The 27,130-nt window shown below is 36.4% G+C and overlaps 2 protein-coding genes across 2 annotated transcripts in view; one reads left to right on the top strand and one right to left on the bottom strand.

Moving 5' to 3' along the window:
- The window catches only part of LOC121413278, a 76,053-nt gene extending 49,219 nt beyond the window's left edge, over positions 1–26,834 (top strand). The window contains exons 42-51 of the mRNA XM_041606044.1: positions 158–229; positions 650–721; positions 1,116–1,187; positions 1,278–1,349; positions 2,585–2,656; positions 5,952–6,255; positions 6,777–7,343; positions 8,237–8,450; positions 10,484–10,737; positions 25,818–26,834. Coding sequence (XP_041461978.1) covers positions 158–229; positions 650–721; positions 1,116–1,187; positions 1,278–1,349; positions 2,585–2,656; positions 5,952–6,255; positions 6,777–7,343; positions 8,237–8,450; positions 10,484–10,737; positions 25,818–26,075 — 1,957 coding nt within the window. The 3' untranslated portion in view covers positions 26,076–26,834. The remainder of the gene's footprint in view (positions 1–157; positions 230–649; positions 722–1,115; positions 1,188–1,277; positions 1,350–2,584; positions 2,657–5,951; positions 6,256–6,776; positions 7,344–8,236; positions 8,451–10,483; positions 10,738–25,817) is intronic.
- Positions 17,743–21,823, bottom strand: LOC121413279. Its single transcript, XM_041606046.1, has one exon. It carries the CDS (start codon positions 21,732–21,734, stop codon positions 20,079–20,081), a length of 1,656 nt encoding a protein of 551 aa, XP_041461980.1. The 5' UTR covers positions 21,735–21,823; the 3' UTR covers positions 17,743–20,078.
- Positions 26,835–27,130: the final 296 nt, after the last annotated feature.

Here is a 27,130-nt window from a genome sequence, read left to right as displayed (position 1 = left end):
ACTTTTATCGGCGAATAGAAATTCAGTCACAGTTGGTAACAGTCGAATTACAAAATTCGAATGGTTTCTTTGAAGGTATTTCGGGGCAATGATTACTCGTCAATATAGACATCCTAGATATGTTGACACATTGTGAATTTTGTTTCTTATATTACAGAGTACTGGCGAGAAACCAAATAAGACATCTGCAAAATAGAACGTTCGAAGGACTTTTACACCTCGTTCATTTGTAAGTTAATCCAAATTCAAGTACTTTACAAAAAAAGTTTATTTTCACTTACGCAAAAAACACAGAAATATAGTATTATCGTAATGTTATTACTATTGTAATGTTTATTTTGCCATGGTTAGGTGGCTGGCAATACATTACTATTCAAAACATGAATTAAATCATCCATCGAAAAGTGCGTTAATTCTAAAAAAACAAATGCAATTAGAATGAAACCGAGTGTAACATTCGCATCTTAATAAGCAGTACATTGATATGCTGTATTCATTTAATCACGTTTCTTTGTTAATACATTTCTTTTTAACTCTTTAAGAGCCATTGGCAGCTATGCGTGCCCTTAGCCCTCTCGTGCCATTGTCACGTATACGTGCCCAAGTAACTTTTTTTTGTTTAAACAAATCTGATTTGATTGACTTTCAGAGACTTGAGCGACAACCCTCTGACTACTATTGACCCGGGAACATTCTTTCATCTTGATACCATACCTGTCCTGTGAGTATAAATTGCTTCCCCTGGGTAGAGAGTAGCAAATATTGATTGGTTTAGGATTACAATAAAATTACACTCACGTTCCTAGTTGCGTGTGGTATATACAACGCAGGAACTAAGGAATTTTTCACGCTGCAAATAACCGCTTATTTGTACAGACTATTGTTATAAGGTACGGAGATTATTCTATCTGATTGGTTGAAAGGATGTTAGTAGTAAAATTGTACATCTTGATGGATCAGTGCACATCAACTTTATATTTTTTTTGTTTTATATAAGTGTATAATACTTTACGTGTATTATATTTTACTAATTAGTTTATTATGTGATTTGTGGAGAAATATTAAAAACAGACCTTTTTTGAAGAAACTGAATATTTTATAATTTGTTCTTTTAGGAACTTATCATCTCTTGAAATTGGGACTTTACAGCCACGCTCATTTGAAGGCCTAACCAACGTACGACACATGTAAGTATATGTTTCTGTTTATTGCATCACACAAACATCACACAGACTTTCATATGTTAATCACAACCCTTATCTATGTTATTCCAACAGAACTTTACAGAACAACCCTCTACGTCGAATAGAAACAGGAGCTTTTCTTCTTCTCAATACAACAGAGACAATGTAAGTATTCAAATATTAGATATTTATGGATGTAAATGTATTTCATCTGTAATATTTATCATTTTAATGTCATATTCGACAGGTCCCCCCCCTATCATCATTCCATGTAGGCGTAAATGAGCATTTTTTGTTCATATATTTTGTCAGAAAAAAAATTATATTGTAAAACTGCAATTTTGGTATGATCTACTGTGTTATATATAACATGATATAAATTTCACAAAACACATGGAAAAGTATCATTTCAGATCCAATCGTTACTTGGGATAAAATCTATATGATTCCTTTTGAATGTACTTATTCAACAAAGCTTAGATATTTTCAGTACAAAATTTTTCATAGTATTCTTGGCGTTAACAAGTACTTGAAAACTGTTGGTATATCACATTCTGATTTATGTTCCTTTTGTTCAGCACACACGGAAACTATTGCTCATTTATTTTGGGAATGTCCCCTTACTCGTCGATTTTTAGATGATTTTGAAAAATACACTCTTAAAAGTGAAATAAAATTATCTTTCAATGACTTTGTATTTGGCATACCAGCTGGAAATTCTTCTTTTAATTTTGATATTTTATATGCCAAATATTATATCTTTTCAACTAAATGGTTAAAAGGAAACTTATCATTCTCATCATTTCAAAAGAAATTAAAGTATTAGCATGAGATAGAACGAGCTATGCACATGCAACAAAATAAGTTTATTGTATATCTTGATGAATCGAGGCACATCGAGCTTATTTAAATTATGTATTGTGTATATGTATGATATTGAATCTGATGTATCACATACATTTTGCATTTGTTTATATGCGTTGTGGAGAAATATTGAATAAAGACTTTCTTTGAAAAAGAAAAAAAAAAATGATCTACTGTGTCTGATTAATCAAAGACAACACAGCATTTCTACTTCATCTAAATATAATTGAAATATAGCACGTCATCTTGTTAGACACTTTAAATGACATAAGGGGGAGGGATCTTCAACGAAAAATTGAGAGACGGCGAAATATTAACTGTTATATATTAATGCTCTTACGTTTGTATCCAAACTTAATTTAAGCTTTTTAAAGCTAGGCATATTTGGATGAAAGAATGAGAGCTTTCATTGCATCAGCATTGTGCAAAATAATCTCACTCGTGACCATATGCGTACAAACAATACTACTGAAACAGTAAAATATATGTACTATTTTTACTTTATGTTCTGAGAAATGTTTTTTTTGATGTTACAGTGATATCAGAGGCTGTGAGGTAGACTCATTTCATCGTGATGTTTTCCAAGGACTCGGAGATTTGAAAACACTGTAAGTTTTATCGGTTGGATTTTATCATTTTATACGATGTAATCAATGTTATTTTTGATTTTTTATTAAGATTTTCTAAAGGGATTGTTATATTGTAGTAGCATGTTATAACCATGAGTTTTACAGTTCAGCTGAGGGGGATCTAGAAGAAATTCTTTGAAAGTGGGTTAATGATCATGCTCAAATTGCCCGAGGAAGCTGTGCAAAGACACAAAAAATGGTTGTATAAGACTACTAATAGTGTAGTTTTCGGAACCATAATGTAAATATATTTGTAAAGGAACTTCTATAAAGGGCCCGTTGCAGAAAGAGTTACAATCAATCGCAACTCTAAAAATCACGCGCAACTTGATTTTCAACCAATCAACAGCGCGCATTTGGGACTTGCGATTGATTTTTGGACTTGCGTTTAAACGCAACTCTTTCTGCAACGGACCCCTGTACACAGAATGATGATCGACCCATTGCTTTCATCAATACAGTGGTAACGATATTTAGAATCCTTTGATTTATTTCATTGATCCACATTTCTACTCAGCGTCTAACAAGGGTCTTTATGTTTATCAGTTTGGATTCGTCACGTATTACTTCCAATCATATCCACTACAGTGTTCTTGATAATTATCATCAAACGGATGACTCGTGTGTTTTTTTCGAAACTTGATGTTTGGATTCATGTCTTTAAAGGGAATCCAGCCTTGGCCATATAATGTTGTGTTGGGAAGGAGAAAATGAATTAAACAGAATGGTGAAAGTTTGAAAGAAATCAGACAAGCAATAAGAAAGTTATAGCTGCTTTTAAATTGAGATCACTAGTACCATGTAGATTTCAAATTGGCAACTGGGTAAGTAAATTATGACAAGGGGCAAGAACAACTTTCCCATAGGCTATGTACTTTATCATCAGGGATTTGTGGTTTTCTCCTATAAGTACCAATTCCCCTGGGGCAATAATCTAAATATAACTCAGGTAGAAGTTGTTTAATATCCTCATGAAAGAAAAATATAATTTGAAATAAAACTTTTGGGGAAAATGACACTTTAGCCAGAATATGTATTGGAATACATGGAAGAGTAGTCCTTGCCTTACATCACTATGACATCACATAGGTGGCCAATTTGAAGTCTCCATGGGTATAGTGATTACCAATATTTACAACTTTTAAAAATTCATAACTTTCTTGATAGAAGGGTACCGGAAATTTGAGGATGCTGATTCATTCATGGCATACAGTTTTCAAAATAGACGACAATTTCGTAAATATCCAGTCCACACGCATGCGTACTCTCATTCCGAAAACGCAAGTCATGAATTTTGGGAAAAATGTTTTTAACCCCCCCCCCCCCCACCTGATCACGAATTCTGCGAGAACACAACTCTGCTTTCTCATGAATATTGATTTCGATGCAGAGGCAGAAATCGGGATGCGCACGCATTTGGTCAAACAACAACCAAAAAAAGATTAATATTAATCGATGACAGTCGTTTTTAACACAATCGGACATTGACGTCGAGGGACATGGAATCGCTTATCTGGAGAACCCCTTTCAAATTTCCGAGTTTTTTCCCACTCTTTCAACTGTATTTCCTCCATTTTTTTCACCCTTCCTCTTTTTCCATCCCAATATTATTTTCTTATTTCTCTCTATTTCCCCTTCCTTTTCTCTCCCTTTGACTTCTTAGTTTTCTTTTTCCTCTTTTCACAATCCCTTTTGATCCCGCTTCTTTACAACATGGAGATAAAGAAAACTAAGAGACAATATGTTATCCTGGGGAAATGGTTGCCCGTCAAAAATTTTAAGAGACTATTTAAAACAGTTTCTAATAAATCTTTGTAAATCTTTGATCTATCTATGCCTAATAGTGTCAAGCTGTTCCGGTCATATTTATTTTATCATTCTATTTCCTTCTTTTTTTTTTTGGGGGGGGGGGGCTCTCGACACTTGTTTGAGATGCGAGTAATAATTAATATTCTAAGTAGACGTGAATTCTACGAATGGCTTTGGCCTACGAAACGAAAATATGTGGAATCTTATTTTCCCACCTAAAACATCATGAATTGACTCTCTTTCAATTGCAAAAAAAGAGGTTTTCATGGATATTGGAGCAAATTCGTGTGATCAGTAACGATTTATGACATTTGCGTGATTTTTATTAAGCTACCGTGGCTTTATGAATGCACCCGAACTTCCATTATAGATGCGAACCACAGTAGTTCAGAACAGTGACCCGAACTCTCGATCCGACAGTCAATATGAACATGATGAAGGCACACATTTGTTTTGGTCGTAGAGGGAGCTATTTAGAATAGATTCTTCGGCCTTTCGACAGAAATTAAGACTTGCAGGAAAGACGAACAAAAGAACGGTGGCATCAAAGGGCTTTTGATGGCGGCCGTTCCTTTGAAGGCAAGGGAACGTTGGGCGGGAAAGCCGAAGCAAAAACCGGATGCGGGAGAACGATGAAGAACGGTGCATGGACTTTTGACAAGCTCCCTTATTTGTCCAATATTGTTCAAACTTTCACCTATCAACTTGTCTGATTTTTCTTTTTCTTATAAAAACAAGTTTTTATTTGGGTTGGATTCCCCTTTAACCGATTACATTTCCATGGGTTGTGATCATCCTCGGAACTTATCTTAGAGACAGGCGAAACCGTCTCCAGACCGACCACCACGACCAAGCTATTGCGGTTTGATTTTTTTTTTACTAAAGGCGACCGCACACCTTACGATTGGTCTACGACCCGATTTCATAATAAAATGTAGTAGACTTTGATGCTAATTTTGAGACTTGGAATATCTTCCTGTGTAATGTTCTAGATCATCGTACGAACATGACGAATATCTGTGACTATGCTATCATCCTTCTTAGAATAAAAGCGAATTTAATATCTAGTCGTAATAACGTCATAGCAGTCGTAAGATTGGCTAAGATTTGACACTAATTTGGCCTTTACTCCAAAATAAAAGCTTGCTATCTTCCAAAATGGTTATATTAGTATTCTTTCAATTAATTTTAACCTCAAATAACAATGATATGTCCCATTCACATTTTCAGAAAATCTGCAAAATGCGATATTTTTCGAATCGGATCGCAAACAGTCGTAAGGTGTGCGGTGGCCTTTAGACACCGTCCGGCGAAACCGTCTCCAGACCGACCAACACGACCAAGCTATTACGGGTTTTTTTTTAATAAGACATAATGGCATCGGTCGGTTTGGAATCGGTTTCGTTGGTTTGACTGTTCCACTAAAGACATAAACTTTGTTCTTTTGGTTTTGTTTTCCTTTCAGATATACCGACGAGTATGTCTTCTGTTGTTTAGTGTCATCCGACACGAGATGTGAAGCTCCTGTGGATCAATTCTCCAACTGTCAGGACCTGATGCGGAACAGGTTCCTTCGAGTGGCCATCTGGCTTCTTGGGCTCAGTGCATTGGTCGGCAATGCGTTTGTCATGTCATGGAGGTGGAGGACAAGACACAAGGAACCGACAAAGAGGGTTCAGACATTCCTCATTCTTAATCTAGCCTTCAGTGATCTTCTGATGGGGTTGTATATGATCATTATTGGCAGTGCTGATATGTACTATAGAGAGGTAGGCTATCATTTATACATTGACTCGCGGCTCAAATAATTTCTGTACAATTCTGTCTAATGTCTGATATGTTTATGGCGAATATATAGAACGGGAACGACTTGGAAAGTCAAAGAATTTTATCTTCTCGAGACTTAATAACATTCCTATTGAGGACAACTCCATAACATATTTAACCTTTTCGCATGTCCTGCCCATATTTTTTCTTCACGGTAACTACACTTCACGAAATGCTCGAACCATTTTGATGAAGAACGTCACAACAGTGTCTATGACGTATACAGAGACAAATCATTTTGAGGAGTTTCATATTCATTCGTTCGGAATACTTAAAATTAGTCTTGGATACGATAATGTTAATATTAATGACCCATCGAAATAAAAAAAAATAAAGTTGCAAGCATTTACAACTAGTTCACAATGGTTTTATTTCTGCATTTCCGTTTTTACTCAGTTTTTAATGAATGTTAGAATTTGTTTTGTTGGTCAAATCCCAAGTTTCATTTATTTTCTCTTTAAAGGAGTACATGATTCATAAAGAGAAATGGCAGTCTAGTCCAATGTGTCAGCTGGCTGGTTTTCTATCAGTCCTCAGCTCCGAAGCTTCAGTCTTCCTTGTAACACTCATCTCCATGGATCGATTCCTAGGCGTAGTCTTCCCTTTCAGTCGTTTCCGATTCCACACCAAGTCAGTACGTATCAACGTCCTCATCGCCTGGTTGATAGCCTTCATCCTCAGCCTGCTGCCAATCACACTCCGATCAGCGTTCGGCAATCGATTCTACGGACGATCAAGCGTCTGCCTGGCACTACCACTCACAGCTGATCGGCCACCGGGTTGGGGATACTCGGTGGCGCTCTTCATAGGGTTCAACTTCATGTCATTCTTCATCATCTTCTGTTGTTATACGGTGATGTTTGTAGCGATACGCAGAGCCTCGCAGCAGTGTACGAGACAGAGAGAAAGGACGGAAGAAATCAAAATGGCGACTAAAATGGCTGTGATCGTCGGGACTGATTTCTGCTGTTGGATGCCTATTATTATCATGGCCTTGCTCTCGTTAAGTGGTGCTGTAGATATACCTCAGGTAATTCAATATCTTCCTTAGATAGCAGAATTTTTTTTTTCTTTTTCAAAGAAAGTCTTTATTCAATATTTCTCCCCAACGCATATAAACAAATGCAAAATGTATGTGATACATCAGATTCAATATCATACATATACACAATACATAATTTAAATAAGCTCGATGTGCCTCGATTCATCAAGATATACAATAAACTTATTTTGTTGCATGTGCATAGTTCGTTCTATCTCATGCTGATACTTTAATTTCTTTTGAAATGATGAGAATGATTAGTTTCCTTTTAAACATTTAGTTGAAAAGATATAATATTTTGCATATAAAATATCAAAATTAAAAGAAGAATTTCCATCTGGTATGCCAAATACAAAGTCATTAAAAGATAATTTTATTTCACTTTTAAGAGTGTATTTTTCAAATTCATCTAAAAATTCAATATCTTCCTTAGATAGCAGAATTAAGTATAAGGAACACGTACACGAACTCAAAATTCATCATTCATCATTGGTGCAATAGTAATGCAATTTGTACCACAAAAATTGTATTAATTGGAGCAATTTTCATTGTTATCTCCATTTTAGCTAACAAATACTCTTCATGATTATAACCCTTACATTTATTGTCACCATGAAGCAGGAGGGAAATACTGATACATTTATCAAATTCGTTCAGTCACTCACTATCTCATATCTGACACCATCTATGTTTCAATATTGTATAAATGCTCTAGAGGCCCTATGTATTTCTTAATCGTTAATAGTTTTTGCTTCTGATGTATTTGTAATTTTTCTAACAATTTCCTCGCATATCCCACTCCTGCCACCGTATATTGTCTATACAATAATAGAAACGTTTGTAAGGTCCTAAACATGTCTTAATGTTCTTCTGATTTGCAGGAAATGTATGCATGGGTGGCGGTGTTCATCTTGCCAGTAAACTCAGCAGCGAACCCCTACCTCTATACCATCTCTACCCTGGAGCGCACCCGGGAGAAGAGTAAGGGAACACTCCCTACGCACAGCACATGGAAGAGCGAGTGCACGCGAGAGCTGAGTGTGGGAGATCTTGAGATGGTCCGCTTTGTACGGCGGGACAGCGGGGCTCCTAAAGGTGCCATTATGTCATGCCATAGCACTCCGTTTTAATATATTCATGCGTGCGTGCGTATGTATGAGCGTGTGTTGTAGGGAAGGACCTCATGAAGTGTCTTGCTCTTTTACTTTCTGGACCACGAAAAAAAAAATGTTTTTTAAAGAAGTAGAAACTTTTTGTAGGGTCCTTCGAAGATGATTCTGAAATAAAATAATGTATTGAATGACAAAACGTCTCCATCGCTTGTTGTCCGGTGTTCTGTGCGTCATGATATTACAACGAATCAAGTTTAGGTCTGTGGTATGGTTGTGTGTTTGTGACGTCATTTCATGGCTTTGAAATATATCATGGTGGAAACGTGATGTTACAGTTGTTTGTAGAATGGAACGCATATCACCAAAATTAAGTCCACTTTCATACGCACCTGCACACCTCTTGTAGATTTCTACCTGAAACAGGTTTAAACTTTCATCTTACCCTCAACTATAATAAAAACTACGTGTGTTAAGATGTTTTATCCCCTGGTCCGAATTATAAATCTTTATCTTAAAATCAAACAGTTCAATCTGAATGTTTATCTGAAAACCATGGCGACGTGAGCCTTTTGTGTTTAAACTTCCATCTGTTTTATTTTCTCAACCGAAAGAGCGCCCTCTGTCTCGCCGGCGCCATTTGCTTGATCAAGAAATGTGACTGTGGTGAAACGAAACACTTGAAATTTATCATGCATGATTTGTATTGATGATTAATGAGAGAGCTTGAATGTGTTTATCAATAATCCAACGACGTAGTCTATTCCGGACAAAAAGTATACATGTAGGTCTTTGCTTCGGATAAGTGTATCCCCTTGTACATTATTACGGCACTCATCTTAAAAGTTGTTTCATGCCCATTTCATTCAGTCAATAATTATTGTCTAAACGTAATGTGATGTGAGTGTGAATCGGTATTATTTGTCCACTTATCGAAAATTTTTAAACCATCATGTTGAAAGTATATGGCCGCTGAGCTACAGCCGGGTATAATAATGATATATCAAGTATATTTCAGCGCTTAGCACATAATCAATGTGGATTTGGCGCTTTAGAATTATTTTATATTATTATTATGAAGTTAGAATGCAATGTACGCGGAATATCCCCTTTAAATCGGGCACTGTAAAGGGACACTTTCTTTTTTTTTCAAGTAATAACTCGACTTTGCGATGTACTCACAAAGAAACAGGAAAAACTACAAAAGCAGTACCCCGTCATATTTTAGCATTCTCCACTTTTGGTGTACGATCGGGGGCCCTGGGAACCATTTTTTTAATAGGTGGTGCTGCTGGTCTAAAAGAAAAATTTGACCAAAATGAGGTTTTTCACTACAAAATGAAGGAGATTTTTGATAAATCACTACTTTTTAGCATACCTACCTGATTTAGAAGGGGTGCTGCCTATTGGAATAACACAAGCAGCATCTCGCTTCACAGGGTCTTGTCTACGATTACACCAAGAAGCTTCTGTACAGAGTAATTACATCATGATTACACATTTGAAGGCCCCCTTTTGCAACAGTGTGCACCCTATAGAGTGGAAAGTTGTACAATTATAAGCAAGGTGCAAATTCCACGTAAGCTATTTTTGCATCGTAAAGAAGCAAAGAACACTGAGAACAAGTTAGCTTGAGTGAAAACAGAAAACTCAAAGAAACAGATCAATGAAAGTCTGAGAACAAATGAACAGATATAGCCTGTGTCACGTAACACAAAGCTCTGTCATCTCTGTGATTGCTTGGATGACCTTTACGATTGAATTAAAATAATATGCAGTCACAAAACACAACCTCGCAATCAAACAATCAATCACATGCCTTTGTGTTACGAGATCTTGATGAGTTCTAGAATCATCGTTTAGAAAGAATGAATATTCTGTGTTTTATCTTTCAGCTGTAGGGAACGATCTCGGGAGTCCATTCGTGAGGTCAATCAACTTGGATCTTTCTGAGAATCGTGTGATGCCAGTAGTCGATGTCGAACCTTCACCTTAGATATTTTGTGTTTTTTCTTTCAGCTGTAGGGAATGATCTCGGGAGTCCATTCGTGAGGTCGATCAACTTGGATCTTTCTGAGAATCGTGTGATGCCTGTCGTCAGTAGTCGATGTCGAACCTTCACCTTAGCACATTATCTAGCCACACCGAGTCTTTATTTATCAGAGGTTGATGTGATGGTCATTGAACGAGACATTGGGAGGGCACTCGAGTTCCTTCATCGGAATGGCTACGTTCATGGTCGAGTGACGGAAGATTATATACTGATCGATAAGGTAATACTTTGTTGATGATGAGATGATGATGATGATGATGATAACGATGATGAGATAATGATGATGATAATGGTGGTGGTGGTGGTGATGATGATGATGTTGATGATGATGATGATGAGATGAGATGATTATGATGATAATGGTGGTGGTGGTGGTGATGATGATGATGATTGATGATGATTGATGATGATGACGACAACCTCGATTGTGGCGGTGGCTGATGGGGTGATGACGGTTGTGGTGGCGGTAAATGTGGTAATTTATTGGGATGCTGCTGCTGACAAGGTGGTGGTGCTGATGATGTTGATGACAAAAGATGTTATTTTGACATCTTTACGACTCGTCATTCAAGAAAACATTATTCCCTATCCGTATTTCATTATCATTATTATTATCTCACTGTCCAAGGACTTCGATCTTCTTTTTTCTCTCTGAATTCACGGTATCACTCACTTTGATGGAGAATACAAAAAAATGAGAAAGAAATAATTTGGAGGTAATGACATAGGATCGAAAGAGTGAACTTCGAGAGGGAAACATCAAGACAGAAATGAAACGATATGAAGACTATTATATAGGGGGAAGAAATAGAAAATGGAACAGACAGACAACCCAAGCACTTCGAGAAAACATTTACAGAGGGAAATACAGACACATGTAGAGAAAGGTTTTGGTAATACAAGAAGCGTTTCCCTATACTCACATTGCGAACACAATTATAATCATTTATTGGTCTTCATACCCAATCTCACCTGAGCGCACAGACTAACAACCGATGTATTTCACCTTATTTTCATATTTTCTACGATAATTGATTGTATTCAGTCAAGCCTCGGTTCAAAGTCCATTTCCTGAACAAATTATTAATGTACTATGGCCTTGATCGTTTCCCTAAACTATAATCATTTTGGGTATATGGAACGTGCTCAATTATAATTCGAATCTGCTCATCATTCGGATAACATGGATAAGAGAATGTGCAACTATTGTGTTGATTACCTGCGTTCACCCATTGACTGCCACAATACAAAACTTCGCGTGTACTGTATACCAATCAGAAATTATTAATTGATTATCAATTTCATTGGTATTAATATTTCAGGGGGAAGGGTCTCGAGGATCGAGATTTTATGTTGGCTTACAGCTGCAGTAAAATTAGTTTTAGATGTTATTAGCCGCCATGTAGCATAGAGGAAGTAAAAACAGCAACAATGAGATGGTTCTATGTTCAAGATTAGCACAGATAAGCTGAATATAAATGCCTCCACATAACTCGTGAGGAAAAAATGTACACATTACATTATACCGTTACTATAGAGCACTAACCATGCTAACAGCATAGCTTCGGATATGATCATTCCTTATCTTTTACAACTTTATATGAAGCAAAGTGACTTGGGTGGTTGTTTAATAGACGCTTTATTACTTTTTGGGGGGAGAGGCTCGCTACGCCATGTGACGTCATGTCAAGGGAACATACTCCAGTCTATTCGTTTTTTGTTTGATTTAGAATAGAAAAGGTTTGGTTTAGAATCGGTTTCGATGACGTCACTCACACCTTGGTCACAGCGGTAATGGTTGAAACAGACAGCTTTCCCCTTGATGCTGGAATATGAATGTTGTTGGTTTGATGTTGGCCCGTAGTTTACTATGCTGTGGTAACACCAGTGAAACCGAATCCAGACTGATCAAAGCTTATACATTGTTTTGAATAGCATATCTGTCATTGGAAGGTTGGAGTCGGTTTCATTAGTGTGTGCATGGCTTTATAGCTCTTTTCTGTGTTGTCAGTCTCTTTCAATCTAGTCTGTTGATAGCCTGGGTTCGGTCTGGTAATGGCGTAGTTTCTGTCTCGTTATCGCGTAGTGTCGTCAGTCACATTGACAACCGACGCCAGACCAACCAAAGACCAACTAAAGCTATCACGTTATTATCAATGACATACCATCGGTCGGTTTGGAGTCGGTTCCGCTGGTGTGACAAAAACGTAGTGTTGAAACGTCTTATATAACCTTAAGAATACCATTTCTTGATCAAGATTATTATATTTTGTTTTGTTGAATGTAGGAGCGTCTAGTCGTCTAAACATGACGTCATAATTTGGTTTTCCCCACCCGTAAAATTGGAATCCAAATGAGTAAGAGTTTCCTAGCTACTCGTGTAATGAGTAACACGGGTAACATGAGCAACATTAGTAATGTTATTCGGGAACCACTGGTTAACCACTGGCATTGCTGAATTACCGCATGTAAACAAATATGACCTGGTTTCTTAATTCTTTTTTAAGATGATTTCTTTGGGGATACTTGAGCGGTTGTTAATTGGAATATCACAAAATTAATTATGCATGAGGATGAAATGTTTGGTAAAGGTTCATCTCGCATACATTCTGTAATTCCGAAGGTTCGTTAGTCCGAAAACAAAGTGAGGTTCGTAATTCCGAAGGTTCGTTAATCCAAAAACGAAATAAGGTTCGTAATTCCGAAGGTTCGTTAGTCCGACAACTAAATGATGAACGAACCTTATTTCGTTTTCGGACTAATGAACCTTCGGAACATCGAACCTTATTTCGTTTTCGGATTATCGAACCTTCGGAATAGCGCCACAAATGTTCGGATTAACGAACCCTTTTACGTTTTCGGATTAATTACGAACATCGAGGTATAGACAATTTACGTGTTTCGGAATTACGAAGTGTAACCGGTTTATCTAAATTAAACGTATATTTGGTCTCATTGCGACTCTCTTTTTTTTACTCGACATATGAGAATAATTGTCTTCATGCACTGTAAAAAATATTGGGCAAAATTTTAACCAGCACGAGGGTAATTATGTATCCAACCAATTTGGGGCAGTATTTTACCAAATGCGGGAAACATATTGTCCAGTAAGGTTAAAAAATAGGAAGAAATTACTTTAGAATGAGCAAATTTTCATCACACTGGATAAATAATAATGCCCAAAAGAAGTGCCCAATGTTGGTTGGATACATAATTACCATCATGGAGCATTTTTACCCAATATTTTTAAGACTGCATGTTTAATTCTCCTTTAAAAGATGCATCTAGAACACTCATCTCGCACATTTATTCATCACATTATTATGGAAATCGAAAAGCCAAAGATCATTTACTTAAATTTCAACGCAATACGTAGTTCATTCTTGGTAAAAGGTTCTAAATAGTCAGGTCAAAGATACAAAAAATACAGGATTAAAAGTATAAAATAGCCCTGCTTTATTTGCTATTCGAAGAGAGTAATAACGATTTGACTTTTTCCAACAGCAAATTAACAAGAAAGTGTACTTCGAAACTAGTTATTATTCACGCATAACCGAGGTGTGAAAAAATCTCCAAACAGATTTGATTGTTTATTTTGTTCTGGATAATGCTATACTGAAATGCAATAGGCCTAAATTGAAAGTTTTGTTACGGAAAGATCAGATAAACCAATTAGTAAAATAACGCAACTAAGTGTTTAAGCTGAAAGTCCAGCAGGAAATTATTTCATTGTAAAGAACAAGAAATTCAGGGTTCATTGTGCTTGTAATGATCATGATACAGCTAGTTTCATTAAATCTGAATATTTTTGAACAATACTCTTTACTCAGAATTGTCTTTTCTTCTCAAGTCATGACGTTAGTTAGATAAGAGGAAAGCATAAGAATCGCAAAGGTAATAGAATTTAACCTATTTTTTTTTCAATGCAGTGTTTGTATTTTAAAATAGAAATCTAATTATCATGAGAACATTTTTCTAAATTTAGACGAATGAAATATAAAAACTTTTGTCACAGCGTAGCTATTCATAAATTCATTCTTTGTTGCCGTGAGAATAATAGGTATTATAACAATGATCTACTTCCCGGTTTTCTTCATTCAAGCTGCTATTCAGTTTGTCTGACTTTTGAAAAGACATTAATTCATGTATGAAGTCATGACGTACCTTGTTAATGTTACCCTACCGTTGCCCAAATATGGAAATGAATTTTCTTCCACATTGCTGTCATTACTTGATAAAATTGGCTTAATGCAAAGAGATTCGCAAAATGTAAATGTCATGGACATTTTGTTTAAATTGAAAAATGGGACTTTTCGAAGTTGAAGCTCATTGTTTTCCCCATATTTTTAGATTTTATCACCGAAACAATAAGGTGATTTTTATTGCATCATAACTGTCTAGAAACGCCCTGGTGCCCTTTCCCCTCTTTACCTCCTGAATTCTTGTACGAAAAATATGGCAGAAATTTATATATATATGTTCGATTGTTGAACTCCGATATTCAAGTTGTTTCTAAGAGTTTATTAAATACAAGAGATCTGAAAATTCCCTACCGCTTTTATTTTATTTTGCATCACTATTTATTTCGATTAGAAATTGGGAATCCTGATCAAACCCAATCGGATTTGCCAGATAACGATAAAATAAAATGAAATTAACAGGAGCGTCTCTTATAAATTTATTGATCACGATATGAATAGAAAGTGGAAAATGTAATTGTTTAACACCATTTAATCAGGTGGAATATGTAGAATTGTGAAAGTGACAAATATTTTGCAAGAAATTTTATTCTTCATCATCAGTTAGTACAGAATAAATGAATTCATTGATATACCTATCGAACCCTGGCTCTTCGTATTCAGGATGGTGGTCATCTTACAATCACAAGAGCCTGTATGATATCAAAGGTTTCAATGGATTGCTAATAATATGAAAGAACAAACCTGATTGGTTTCGATTCAGTACAATTATAATCTAGATTGGCCAGTAGCTGTTTCATGAATCCGTCTGTCATGTCCGTTATTCAGTTATACGCACGACAAGTTACAACTGATCCCTGACGAGCCGTAATTGAACTTGAAGACAAGACCTTTTTTTTTGCTTGTCATTTTTTTTGTACAAAATCCGTTATTTGTGATTGAAAACCTTTTTTTTTTTTTGGGGGGGGGCTTGTCAAATTTTTTGTGGACGAATTTGCCCCCCCCCCCGTTTTGAAAAACGCTACTGACAAAATTCAGTAAGCGAATGCGTGGTGTAAAATCTTGTCTAATTTTGTTGATTGTATTTTCCCCTTAATTCTCTTGGCAATAATAGAGCTCCACTACTTATCATATTTATACTCCTGCTAAACGAAGTTTGAAGGGGGTAGAGGGATCACCAAAATAATGAAAAGCTTTGAAATGTAGTAACGTTGTCCATTCCTTGTCCGATTTGATGAAATTGTGATTTTTTTTGGGGGGGGGGTCTGATTTTTCTTAATCTGTTTAAATCATATTGTATTCAGCCTGGACTACCCCTTGCAAATTCGCCAAGCTATTTTCAGATAACTCTTGATCTTTTGGTAACAAGCAAACAAAAACACGACTCTTACATTCGTATTCAAAGCATGTTTATCAATCAAATGAATATAATAATTTTTTGAAGAATCTACTCAATGATAAATTGTAAATGTATTCATTTTGAACCTATAAATATCACATGTTTGCAGTCTTGTGGTGGGTTTTGTAAAAAGGTTCAGTTGGTGGTTTGTAATTTCCGATATAGTCCTATTTTAGACAACCGTCAATCACTGTAATCGATACTAAAAGACCTTGGAACTGTTTATAAACTTTTTAATACGTAGAATTGACGTTAATGTGATAAATTGAAATGGTTATTACATAATCGATGGATTGTAGTGACCTAGTTGATTGTAGTGACGTGTTTGCTATTTGAGACTGAAATTGAGGAATCTGGTACCGTTGTCGTTTTGTTTTGTTTGATTTTTTTTAATTAACAATAATGGAAGCAACTCCGAGCCCCACCCCCGTTTTGGTAAGAATATTTACCGATCTCAACACTATTGAACACAATTAGTCAACATTACAGTTAAAGAGTAACTCATCATATTTTGATTGTTTTATATTATTGCCTGCCTAAAAGAAAATGATTAGACATTTTGTCTTGTTAGTAATATTGTTTTGTAAGAATTACTGGTGAGCGTTTTAGGAATTGTCGGATTTTGTTTTATTGGATCCTTTGATTCTTTTATATCCGACGGTTGCCATATAGTAACATTAAGATGGTTGTGGGTCATTCTTGGTCACGTGTGTGACCGAAATTATGACAAATACTTATGACATATAAATCTTTAAAAAAAAGTTTATATAACATTAACATATACCATTAACGTGTTTAGTCAGAAATCGTTTGGAAATGTTTCTTTGTTATCTCTAATACGTAGGTTCAAGGTCAGAGGTCAAAAGAAGTGCGTTACGAGTGTGACTTATAAATCTATGAAACTTTTTAGCTTTGTAACTATTAAAGTTAAGATTTGTCATAATGTCGGTCACACACGTGACCAAGAATGGCCCTTGTGCTTCACAGCCAATAAAAAGTATGTTGCCAGAACTGACAGGTATTGACGAAAACGCATACGGTCGTAATTACGAAGCTTCGTTATTCCAAAGGTTCGGAAATTCCGAAGGTTCGTTAGTCCGAAAACGAAGTGAGGTTCGGAAATTCCGAAGGTTCGTTAGTCCGAAAACGAAATGATTAACGAACGTTATTTCGTTTTCGGACTAACAACCCTTCGGAACAACGAACCTTCTTTCGCTTTCGGATAAACGAACCTTCGGAACATCAAAACTTATTTCGTTTTCGGATTGTCGAACCATCGGAATAACGAACCTTTGGAATAACGCCACAAATGTTCGGATTAACTAACCCTTCTACGTTTTCGGATTAACGAACATCGAGGTATAGGCAATTTACGTATTTCGGAATTACGAACCTTCGGAATTACGAAGTGTAACCGATAAAACTCTCTCTATATAGGTGGGCATTTCATGAAACAAAGGTTGATTTTCAGTAACATAAAACTACGATTCTTGCATCTGATTTACTCGGAACAAATTAGTACGTGAAAATCACCGACAAATGCTTTATGAAAAACACTCAAGGATCGGATTGATTATTTGAAATTACAATCACAAGATCAAAGAAACTTTAAACACAATAGATGACATCGCTTGACTTCGTGCTTTAATTGGAAATATAAATGACATGTAGCATTCATCACAGAACATTATATTACACAAATCACGTGATAAATAATTTGTTTATATTCAGATTCTAAACCTTTGGCACCTAACCATCCTGCTACAGGATATACAACGCTGATAAACGGTTTCCTCAATCCATCAAAGGGGGGTAATGTTTAACCCAATCATTGAGGAATGATATCCATTATCTATTTCAAAAGGAAACGTTATTGATGTTGTGGGAGTGACAAGGCCTTTTAAGCCAAAAGGGGGTTTCCCTGTTTGACATGTTTGATACAGGGATTCTAACTCATGGTCGTTAGACTTCCCTTTTCAACACTAATCGTATTAAATTTCAAAGAAAACTCCTTTGATTAGAATGTAGTTGATAAATTCAATTTCATTGTGAAAGAATACATTTTGACAAATGATAACTCGAAATGGAAACGTGTTTTTCTCAGATAAAGAACTATTAAATAATTTTACACATAGTTTTAGCAAACGTGAGATGAGTAAAAAAAAATAAAAAAAATCCTCAAAACTTGGAAACTTTCCTAGAGTTTGGGGAAATTTAGAAACGAGGTTGATTTTTTTCTTCCTACAAAGTGCTTTTACCCATTCGGTTTGCTCAATTATGTATCGAGTACATTGCAATAATTTTTTTTCAAGATACACGCATGATAAGCAAATTTTAAGAGTTATATGATCTGCGGTATTATGATATTTGATAAATTTCCGATTCTATTCTTTCATTAATGAACCTTTGTATCACGATGTCAAACCACAAGATATTATTGTGACTTCTTTCCCATATTTTTTTCTTTGGATATACTGTAATATACTTCCTCATTGTAAATTTCTAAAGTCAACATCACATTAGCATGATTGGTATCTGAAATAATCTGAAGCTTTAACATGTATAGATAAGTGTGGTTATGGTGGTCTGCCATGTACCGCTCAGAATACAGAATATTTTAACGAGATATTCTTCACAAGGGTTACCAGTCACCCTCAAACCAAGTTGCCCAAAATAAATGTCAATTTTTTATTGATCTCAAAAAAGCACATACTAAGTAAAAAAAAGGGCGAATGGGTTTATATATATATATATATGTGTGTGTATATATATAAAGCTTGTTAACATTGATCAACCATAACACACCAAGAACTAGATTGAATTTAGTAGATTTTCATTGAGTCCTTCAAAGAATTAAAAAAAATATAGGGTTAGAGGTTTTTGTTTTTAACTCAATTATAAGCATGTGATGTGCACACTGTGCAATCTCAATGAAACTATTGTATCTCGTCTATAAATCTAACTTTACAACTTCAAATCTTGACAGTATGAAGAAGGGATTTTTCTTTCAGATGTTTTTTTTTTATTTTGACTTTTGGAAGACCAAATGAATATCTTGGCTATAAACAGAGAACCTTTCCGAGAGACTTATTGCTGATTTGGGAGTGGCTGGTCACCCATTGCTAATAACATCTGACCATTGATTATGTTAGACTGTGAATTGTTGCAGTGGTCCATCTTGGATGACCACGTTACTTAGTACGTTTTATCAAATGGGACCACGAATATTAAAGTTTTAATACCCTCATGATAATACCCCGATATCCAAAATGATGAACTACAATGAGTAAACAATCAGTAGCACTTGTAACATAACCTGAATAATAAAATGTCCGAGTATTTATATGTACATGCCCATAACACCAATCTTAAGACTCTCTTGTTTCGTAATGAAACCATGATTTATAAAGACTATGAACCAGCATTTTTGCCTTCCGTTTAAGTATTTCACATAATAATCGTATATTACTCAGAATAAAATATTTCAGGATGGGGCATTGAACTCTATCAATATACACACGCGCAGTCACACGTCTGAGAGCACATCACAAAGCATTTTTCGTGTAAATTTGTCAATCATGACTTGTAAATAATACAAAAGCACATATTAAGAGGAGCTTTCCGTGTCCATAAACCGAATGTGAACCACAAGAGCATGTCCCTACACCAAGATATAACTGGGCATCCAAAAATCCCGACTAATAGGCAAAACACGAGTGAATATACATATATATTTCCATTTTTTTTTGGGGGGGGGGTGAGAGTCAAGAAAACGTAAAAAGCACACACAACATTGCGTCTTAACCTAATCGAGTGCCCTGCCACCCCTCTCCGAAATTCATATTCTATTTTTTTTTAGATGTCATATTTCGCTGAAACAGCTCCAGGCTGTCTGTATTGTCCATTACGAAAAAGGAATATACAACAGTTACACAAGATGTATGTCAGCAATATTAACAGTACTCAGTCTCTGTCACCTTTGTTGATTGTGTTTGATTCCGATATTATATGTCGAAGGTGGTGCACCCCTTTCCTCTTTCCATAGACAAGAAGTTGTTCCCCATCACACGTAACCATCTTGTCCGGTCTTAAGACACTGAACCCCTCTCCTGCAATGAGTCCATTAGCCAGTCTAGGAGCATCAAATTCAATTATCTTCTCTGGTTTTGCATGACCTGACTTCACATCACAGAGTTCCTCCACTACACATTGTCCACTGGTAGAATTACAAGTCAGGTTAAAGAGGGCATTGGACACCGGGTCAGTGGATAGAATACTCATGCACTTCTCCTCGGATTCCTCAAGGAATACGTTAGCCTTGACCTTCCCGTCCTTGTCGACGATGCACACCTGTTCTCCGTACATAGCAGAGTGTACAGCGATTCCAGATTGTAAGACATGGATACCATGAATCGGAACCATCTCTTCGATCTCGATGGTCTTGATCCATTGAGTACCTGAAGGATTGAAGACATGGATGGTGTTACCTCCATACTGAGCTATCAAGATCCTGGCGCTTCCATCCACCGCGACACACATCACCTCAGCTCCGCTCAAGAACTTCTCGGGTAAGCTCAGGTTTCGAAGGTGTCCCCAAGATCTGTCATAGAGCGCCACCTTGCCACTCCTGCCACCGCAGACAATCACCGTACCGTCATGGGATGCGCAGTTAAACATCGGGTACTTCTCTCCGATCACCGCCCTGGTTGTCTTATCTTCGATGTTCGTGACGTACACAAAAGATGTCTTGACATCCTCCACCACGACTTCAGAACCGCTGATGGCGCCTTTCAGAGCTGGTAGTCCAACCATCGGTCCCACCTCTATCTTCTCTTCCAAGACCCACCTATCCGTGTTACCACTTATCTGACCAACCTTCGCTCCTTCAAGCTTCATAAAAGATATTCCAAAGGCTATCTCATGAACAAGCTTAGCAAGTCCCTCAATTCCAGCGCACGATTGTTTATTCTTGGAGCTGCTGTCTCCGCCGTTCTTGTGATGGTGTCCTGATAGCTTCTTGGCTAGTTTAGCATGGAGCTTTGGCGACGATGATGATTTCGAAAATCCCATATCATGGTGTTTTATTTTCAGTTTGTTTGCAGTTTTCATGATTTCGTCACCCAAGCTGTGAATCTGTTCCACAAGCTCAAATCTCTTTTCAACAATCATTTGTCGTTTCTTCTCAGTCTCTTGGTGGTTCTTTCTCAGTCGTTCATCTCTCTTCTCGTACAATCGTCGAATATCTCGCTCAGTTTCCTGGTTAATTAATGTTGCCATTTTGTATCGATCAGCCTCCGCCTGACTGAGTTCTTTTTCGGTCGCGGCTATCACTTGCAGCTCCACCTTCTTCAAATGCTGATCAATAGCGCTCTCCACTGAATCAGCTCGACTTATATCTCTCTTATCTCTGTCTGTCTGATCAGGCTGATCACTGACTGCTTCTGTCCCACGTTCCTCACTTTCAGCCATTATTTCAGTCTTGTTTTCACCTAAATATCGGCTAATTACACCATAACCGGAATAGCGATTCTGCAGAGTACTTACATTGGTTGATAACGCACCGTGTGATCGCTTTCCTTCCTCACTCCCAAAACTCAGAATCCAACTTCCTCTTTTCATGGTTCAATAGATCACTGTTACGGACCTGTGAACTTCCCGGTGTTGCATTAATAATCATATACAACGATGACAATATTGTCGGCACGCCTGAAAATTGAATAAAAAGTACAAAAAGAGAGAAAAAATTGGTAAGGTTTCAATAGATTATTACAGACGTTTCGACCTTTGCTCACCATACAGTAGAATGCATGCAGGTATTGAGTTGAAAGAGTGTATGACTGGATAGAAGACTTGCCAATTGGAAGGGTTTAATGTTTCGTAAGACCATGATAACTCTTATCTCTATTTTTCTTCATTAATTTCTTCTTCTCCTATAAGATTATGCCTCTTAAACTTTGTCCATCTCTCTCTCTTTATCCCTCCCTTTTCGTGTTCGTGTTTGTGTATGAGTGTGTGTGGGTGTACACGCTGTGTGTATTTGTAAACTGTATCCAATTCAACATTTGGCTGAGAGTTGCAGTATTTTGAAGAAACCACTTAAATCAATAAATTAATAAAATGAAATCAAATTACTGGAACTTTGCTTTGCGACATAATTATTATAAATCCGTTACCTGGAAAATAAATGTTATTACTTCCTTCAGCTAAATTGGTCGAGAGCTTAATTAAATCTTATTACAATATGGACACTGCTCTTCAGCAGTAAATCTGCCATCAACTTATCAGTTATCAAGCGAAAACAAATATTGACGAAAGAATAGAATGATAAATGTTTTCGAGTGTTATCGATCATGTCGATAATGTCGGGCGAGATTTTGATCCAAATTATACACTCAATGTAAATTGATATTTTCTAGGGGAAGAACAAACTTGATAGATGTTATGATGTTCACTGCCCCCTCCCTGTATTGCACTGCAGATCCATATACGTCAAAGGTGGATTTTTAATCAATCGTTTTGTTTAATATTGTAGAAATACCTTAATTTATCACAACTGCCACAACAAACTTGATTAACTTTAGTCTCCGAGTGACATTCCCTTCCCCTTTATACTCAGTTTGCATATTATTTATTTCCATCAATTGAATTCGAACAATTCAATGATGCATTCAACTGAGATCTCTCATAAAAACAGGAATAACATGCAGTTAACGATTATATGATCAGATAAAAAGCTATATGATATGTTACTTGTGTTTAGATATGTTGTAGTTCAGTAGAATTACAGTTAAAACAACTTCGATGCAAGAACATACGATATAAGAAAAGAAATAACTAAAATATAGATTTCTTCAAAACTTCCAAGAAATAATCTAACTTCGGCAGAATTTCCTCTCTCCTTGGTGACACGACATCATACTCTTGACCTGCGACTTTTGATCCGGTCTTAAAAGGCAGATCATAGGTTTGGAGTTATGATTATAGTATATAATTTTTAATTCAGTATAATGTCGATATAATTTATCAGTAGGTTTTTTTTTCAATGTTGGTGGTTCGCTTTTATGTTTTATCTTAACTTGCAGATTTTCCATCGGGACAGAAGTGTGGCCCGAGCAATTGTCATGGAACCCTCTCCTCACCTGGTGGGTGTTTCATAAAGCTGTTCGTTAAGTTAAGAGCAACTTTAAGAACGATTGGTGATCATTTCTTGTGGTAAATGGTATATTCATTGGCGATGGTTTAGCGCGTAAGAAAGGATCACCGGTCGTTATTAAAGTCGCTCTTGACTTACGAAAAGCTTTATGAAACACCCACCTTTTGCATTATAGTTTCATGTAACTTTGAATTATTCCTTTTTTTCAAGCTCATCGTGGTCGCCCAAACCGCGACGTCGTAGAATTACTAATCATGTTTAAATGTGATTTCATGCAAACCGCGACGTCGCAGAATTGCTAGTCATGTTTAAATGTGATTTCATATTTACTAGACCGAAATGCCCGCCATATTGCGCATTTCCACCCCCACCGCAGCCTCAAAGTCTCCCAGGGCGCGACTCATTCAATACTGCCAAAACTGAAGTGCATGCGTCATAGGTGCAACCACCTGATATACTCTTCCACTTCAGTTTCTTCACACAATTTTCACTAAATACCCTTTTTTAGGAACCTGATAAATATTTGTAGGAAACTACAATAACCAATGCACAGAGCATTTATCCGCCCTTGCTAGTCCTATTTTAGAGCTGATCTTTTATAGTTGCATCTTGATGACTGTAGACTCAGATGAGAGGTAACAAAGGAATTGTATTTATTTAATAAAATGATTATAACTTGCCTTAAGCTGTCCTTTGGCTATTTCGTAGATCTCGAAGAACTGAATATTGGGTAGTTATGTGATCTCACCTAGATCGCGGGCTCTTGCTTGTGAACACGACGAAGGCTTGTTGAGGAAATGAAGATGATTATATATTCTCTTGCACGATATCCAAAAACAACAAAGATGTGAAAATATTGAACATTTTGTCGTCATAGTAAAATCCCCAAGCAAACGTCAAGGGTCGGTGATATTTCCTTGTCGTGGTTGAGCAAGCTGAATGGCATAGGTATAAATTATCATTCTCTCTCTATTCTCTATTCCCCTTTTTTCTATCGTCTCTCACTCCCCCCGTCTCCCCCTCTATTTCCTCTCTTTCTCTCTCTCCTATCCTTCACTTTTCATGTCGTGTTTTCTCTCTCGGTTTTTCTCTTTTATACAAACGAAATACGAGAGTTCCGAATAGTTTTACCAGAAAATCATAACATGGGAAGGATTATGTATCGTGGTATTGTCCTGTTCAAAGCCATTGGCAGGGATAGGTTTCCTATTTTTTCAAGGCAACGCGCCAAGAATATCGTTCGGATGATGTTGACGATGATGTTGATGATGATGATGATGATGGTGGTGGTGGTGGTGATGAGGATGACAGTGATGATGATGAATTTGACGGTGATGACGATGATGACGATGATGATGCTGATGATAATGATGGTGGCGATGGTGATGTAGATGGTGATAATGATGGTAATGATGATGATGGTGATGATGATGATGATGATGATGATGGTGATGATGATGATGGTAATGATGGTGATGATGATGATGATGATGATGATACTAGTCGTGATGGTGGAGTTGATGGTAGTGGTCATAATGTAACGAATATAGGAATATTGATGATTAAAATGAAAGTGATAGTCGATACCATATTGATAATTGGAAAACCTTCAACTCCCGTTATGCGAGTGATACATTATCGCGTACATAGTCTTTGCTGATCCCAAATACTCCATAGACCTATACGTATTTCGATTTAATTTTCAAATTCTGTTGAGGAATATCATTTAAAGGGATGTTCCAGGCTGAATATAATATGATTTGAACAGATTCAGAAAAATCAGACAAACAAAACACTGAAATTTGATCAAAATCGAACAAGGATTATCAAAGCTATGGTATTTTGAAGATTTGCATTATTGCGGTGAAACAGTTCTAGGCATGTCTTCGTGAATATTCAATGCGCAAACTGCTGATGTCATATGATATCCCAACTTGTTCTTTTGTATCTTAATATATTAAATTAGGTTATTCAATATTTTTCCTACAAGAATTACAAATATCGTATTGACAATTGATCAAGTGTGTAGATATTCATTGCTGCAACTTATTTCATAAGAAGACAGACATAACATTTACACATGTATGAAAAAAAAATCAAAATATGATGATTTCATGTATTAAGAAAAAGAGAAGTGGGGATGTGACAGCAACAACCCACCTAATGAATATTCATAACGACGTGCATATAACTCTTTTCACAACATATTGCTAAACTTTAAAATTCAATAACTTTGCAATTTGTAATAAGATTTTGATTGAATTTTCTGCATTTTGCTCTATGCTCTATTTAAGCACATATAAATCTGTTCAGCCCGGAGTTTCCCATTAATCTAGTGCATTTCTTTACAATTTTTCAATAAATGTTTCTAAACGTACTTTGTGACTATGTACTAAATATCAGTTGTGTCTGATACACATTGTGAAAGCATGTGTGAATACAAGTGTGATGCTTTGGAACTGTCTGACTGCTATTTCCAAAAGCTGTAATTGCCCGTATCTAAACTTGCCCTAACCTATGACATTCCCATTTCTGTTCACACATTGCAGGATATTCGAAACAACAGGACTGGGTCCTTTCTTATCATGCGAGGTGAAGAATTGGAACCGGTTGAAAATGGCTTCCTCGATTCAGAGAATGAGGATGGATTAGATAACCTTAGCAAGGCAGCCAGGGTCGATGGCGATGATGACGACGATGATGAAGACGACGATGAGGAGGAAGAGGAATGTCTACCACTTTTACAAAGAGACTATCAGCAATTAAGAACTTTAATTCTGCGACTTAAATCAGCTATCTATCCGTAATTATGACAAATAAATACATAATCGTGCCTATGTGCCAATTGTTGAAAAATGAGGACATTCAGCTTGATGTATGATAATCGCCCAATTGACGTTATCTTCCTAATGGACTGTTTAAAGTAACAATTCGTATTGACGTATAGTTCGTCTTGACGATAGTTCAACAACATTCAGGAGAACGTTTCATCCTCTTTTCATCTGACAAGATTTACTTTTCTTGGTTTTGATTTTGCTTTTGGTTGGCTGACAAGCACAACTGTCTGATTATTATAATGGTAATTGACTAATTGTTGGATAAAAGCAACAGACTGGTAATTTCATGAGAGCCTCTCTAGAAGACTGTTTGATTTGTTCGTCATATATGAGTATCAAATGACGTTGTTTTGTTACTTGAAACTGGAAAATACTTGACGCCTATCCCAGGTAAATAGAGAGTTGCCAAGTGGTATACAAGGAACTTGGAAATATTATTTCCTCTTTCTCGTGCTAGCTCTGATCTTTGCTTTTTAATTATTTGAACAGGGGAAATGTTGATCTTTTGAGAAGCGGAAAACATTCCAAGAGCAACACGTGCTTGACATGATTGCGATATGAAGTACATTACAGACATGACTGAACCTACTTTTACAATACTTGTTATCGGTATACCACATGGAAGAAATCAACAACGAATGTGTTTTCAGCCAATCACATTGCAGGATTTCAGTAGCTTATAACAGTTCTGTTCAATTTCATATTGAAATACGTCTTATGACACTGGCTCCTATTTAAATCAAGCTAATTTTGGGGTATTGTGTTTTTAAAGAAACCATGTTGGTCATTGTTATTTATTGAAAGCGAAAATTCTGTGGAAACGTGCTAGTCCCATTACTCCTCCCCTCCTTATCTGGATTTTTTTTCTTGATATTTTCTTGAATATAAGGATTTCTAATTCAGGTTATGATTCACCTCTGCGATTCATGAAAATAACACCATCATCACCATATTAATCTAATGATATTGGAGGTAGTGAAATCAACCATCCAAAGACCAAATATCTGCCTATGAAGCTAATACCG

This window comes from Lytechinus variegatus, chromosome 4 (assembly GCF_018143015.1).
Source record: "Lytechinus variegatus isolate NC3 chromosome 4, Lvar_3.0, whole genome shotgun sequence".
NCBI lineage: Eukaryota > Metazoa > Echinodermata > Echinoidea > Temnopleuroida > Toxopneustidae > Lytechinus > Lytechinus variegatus.
This window is presented reverse-complemented; position numbering and strand designations above follow the sequence as displayed.

What these genes read in the sequence shown, in the direction of transcription:
- LOC121413279 (XM_041606046.1), bottom strand. Translation starts at nt 21,734, where the DNA reads ATGAAAAGAGGAAGTTGGATTCTGAGTTTTGGGAGTGAGGAAGGAAAG.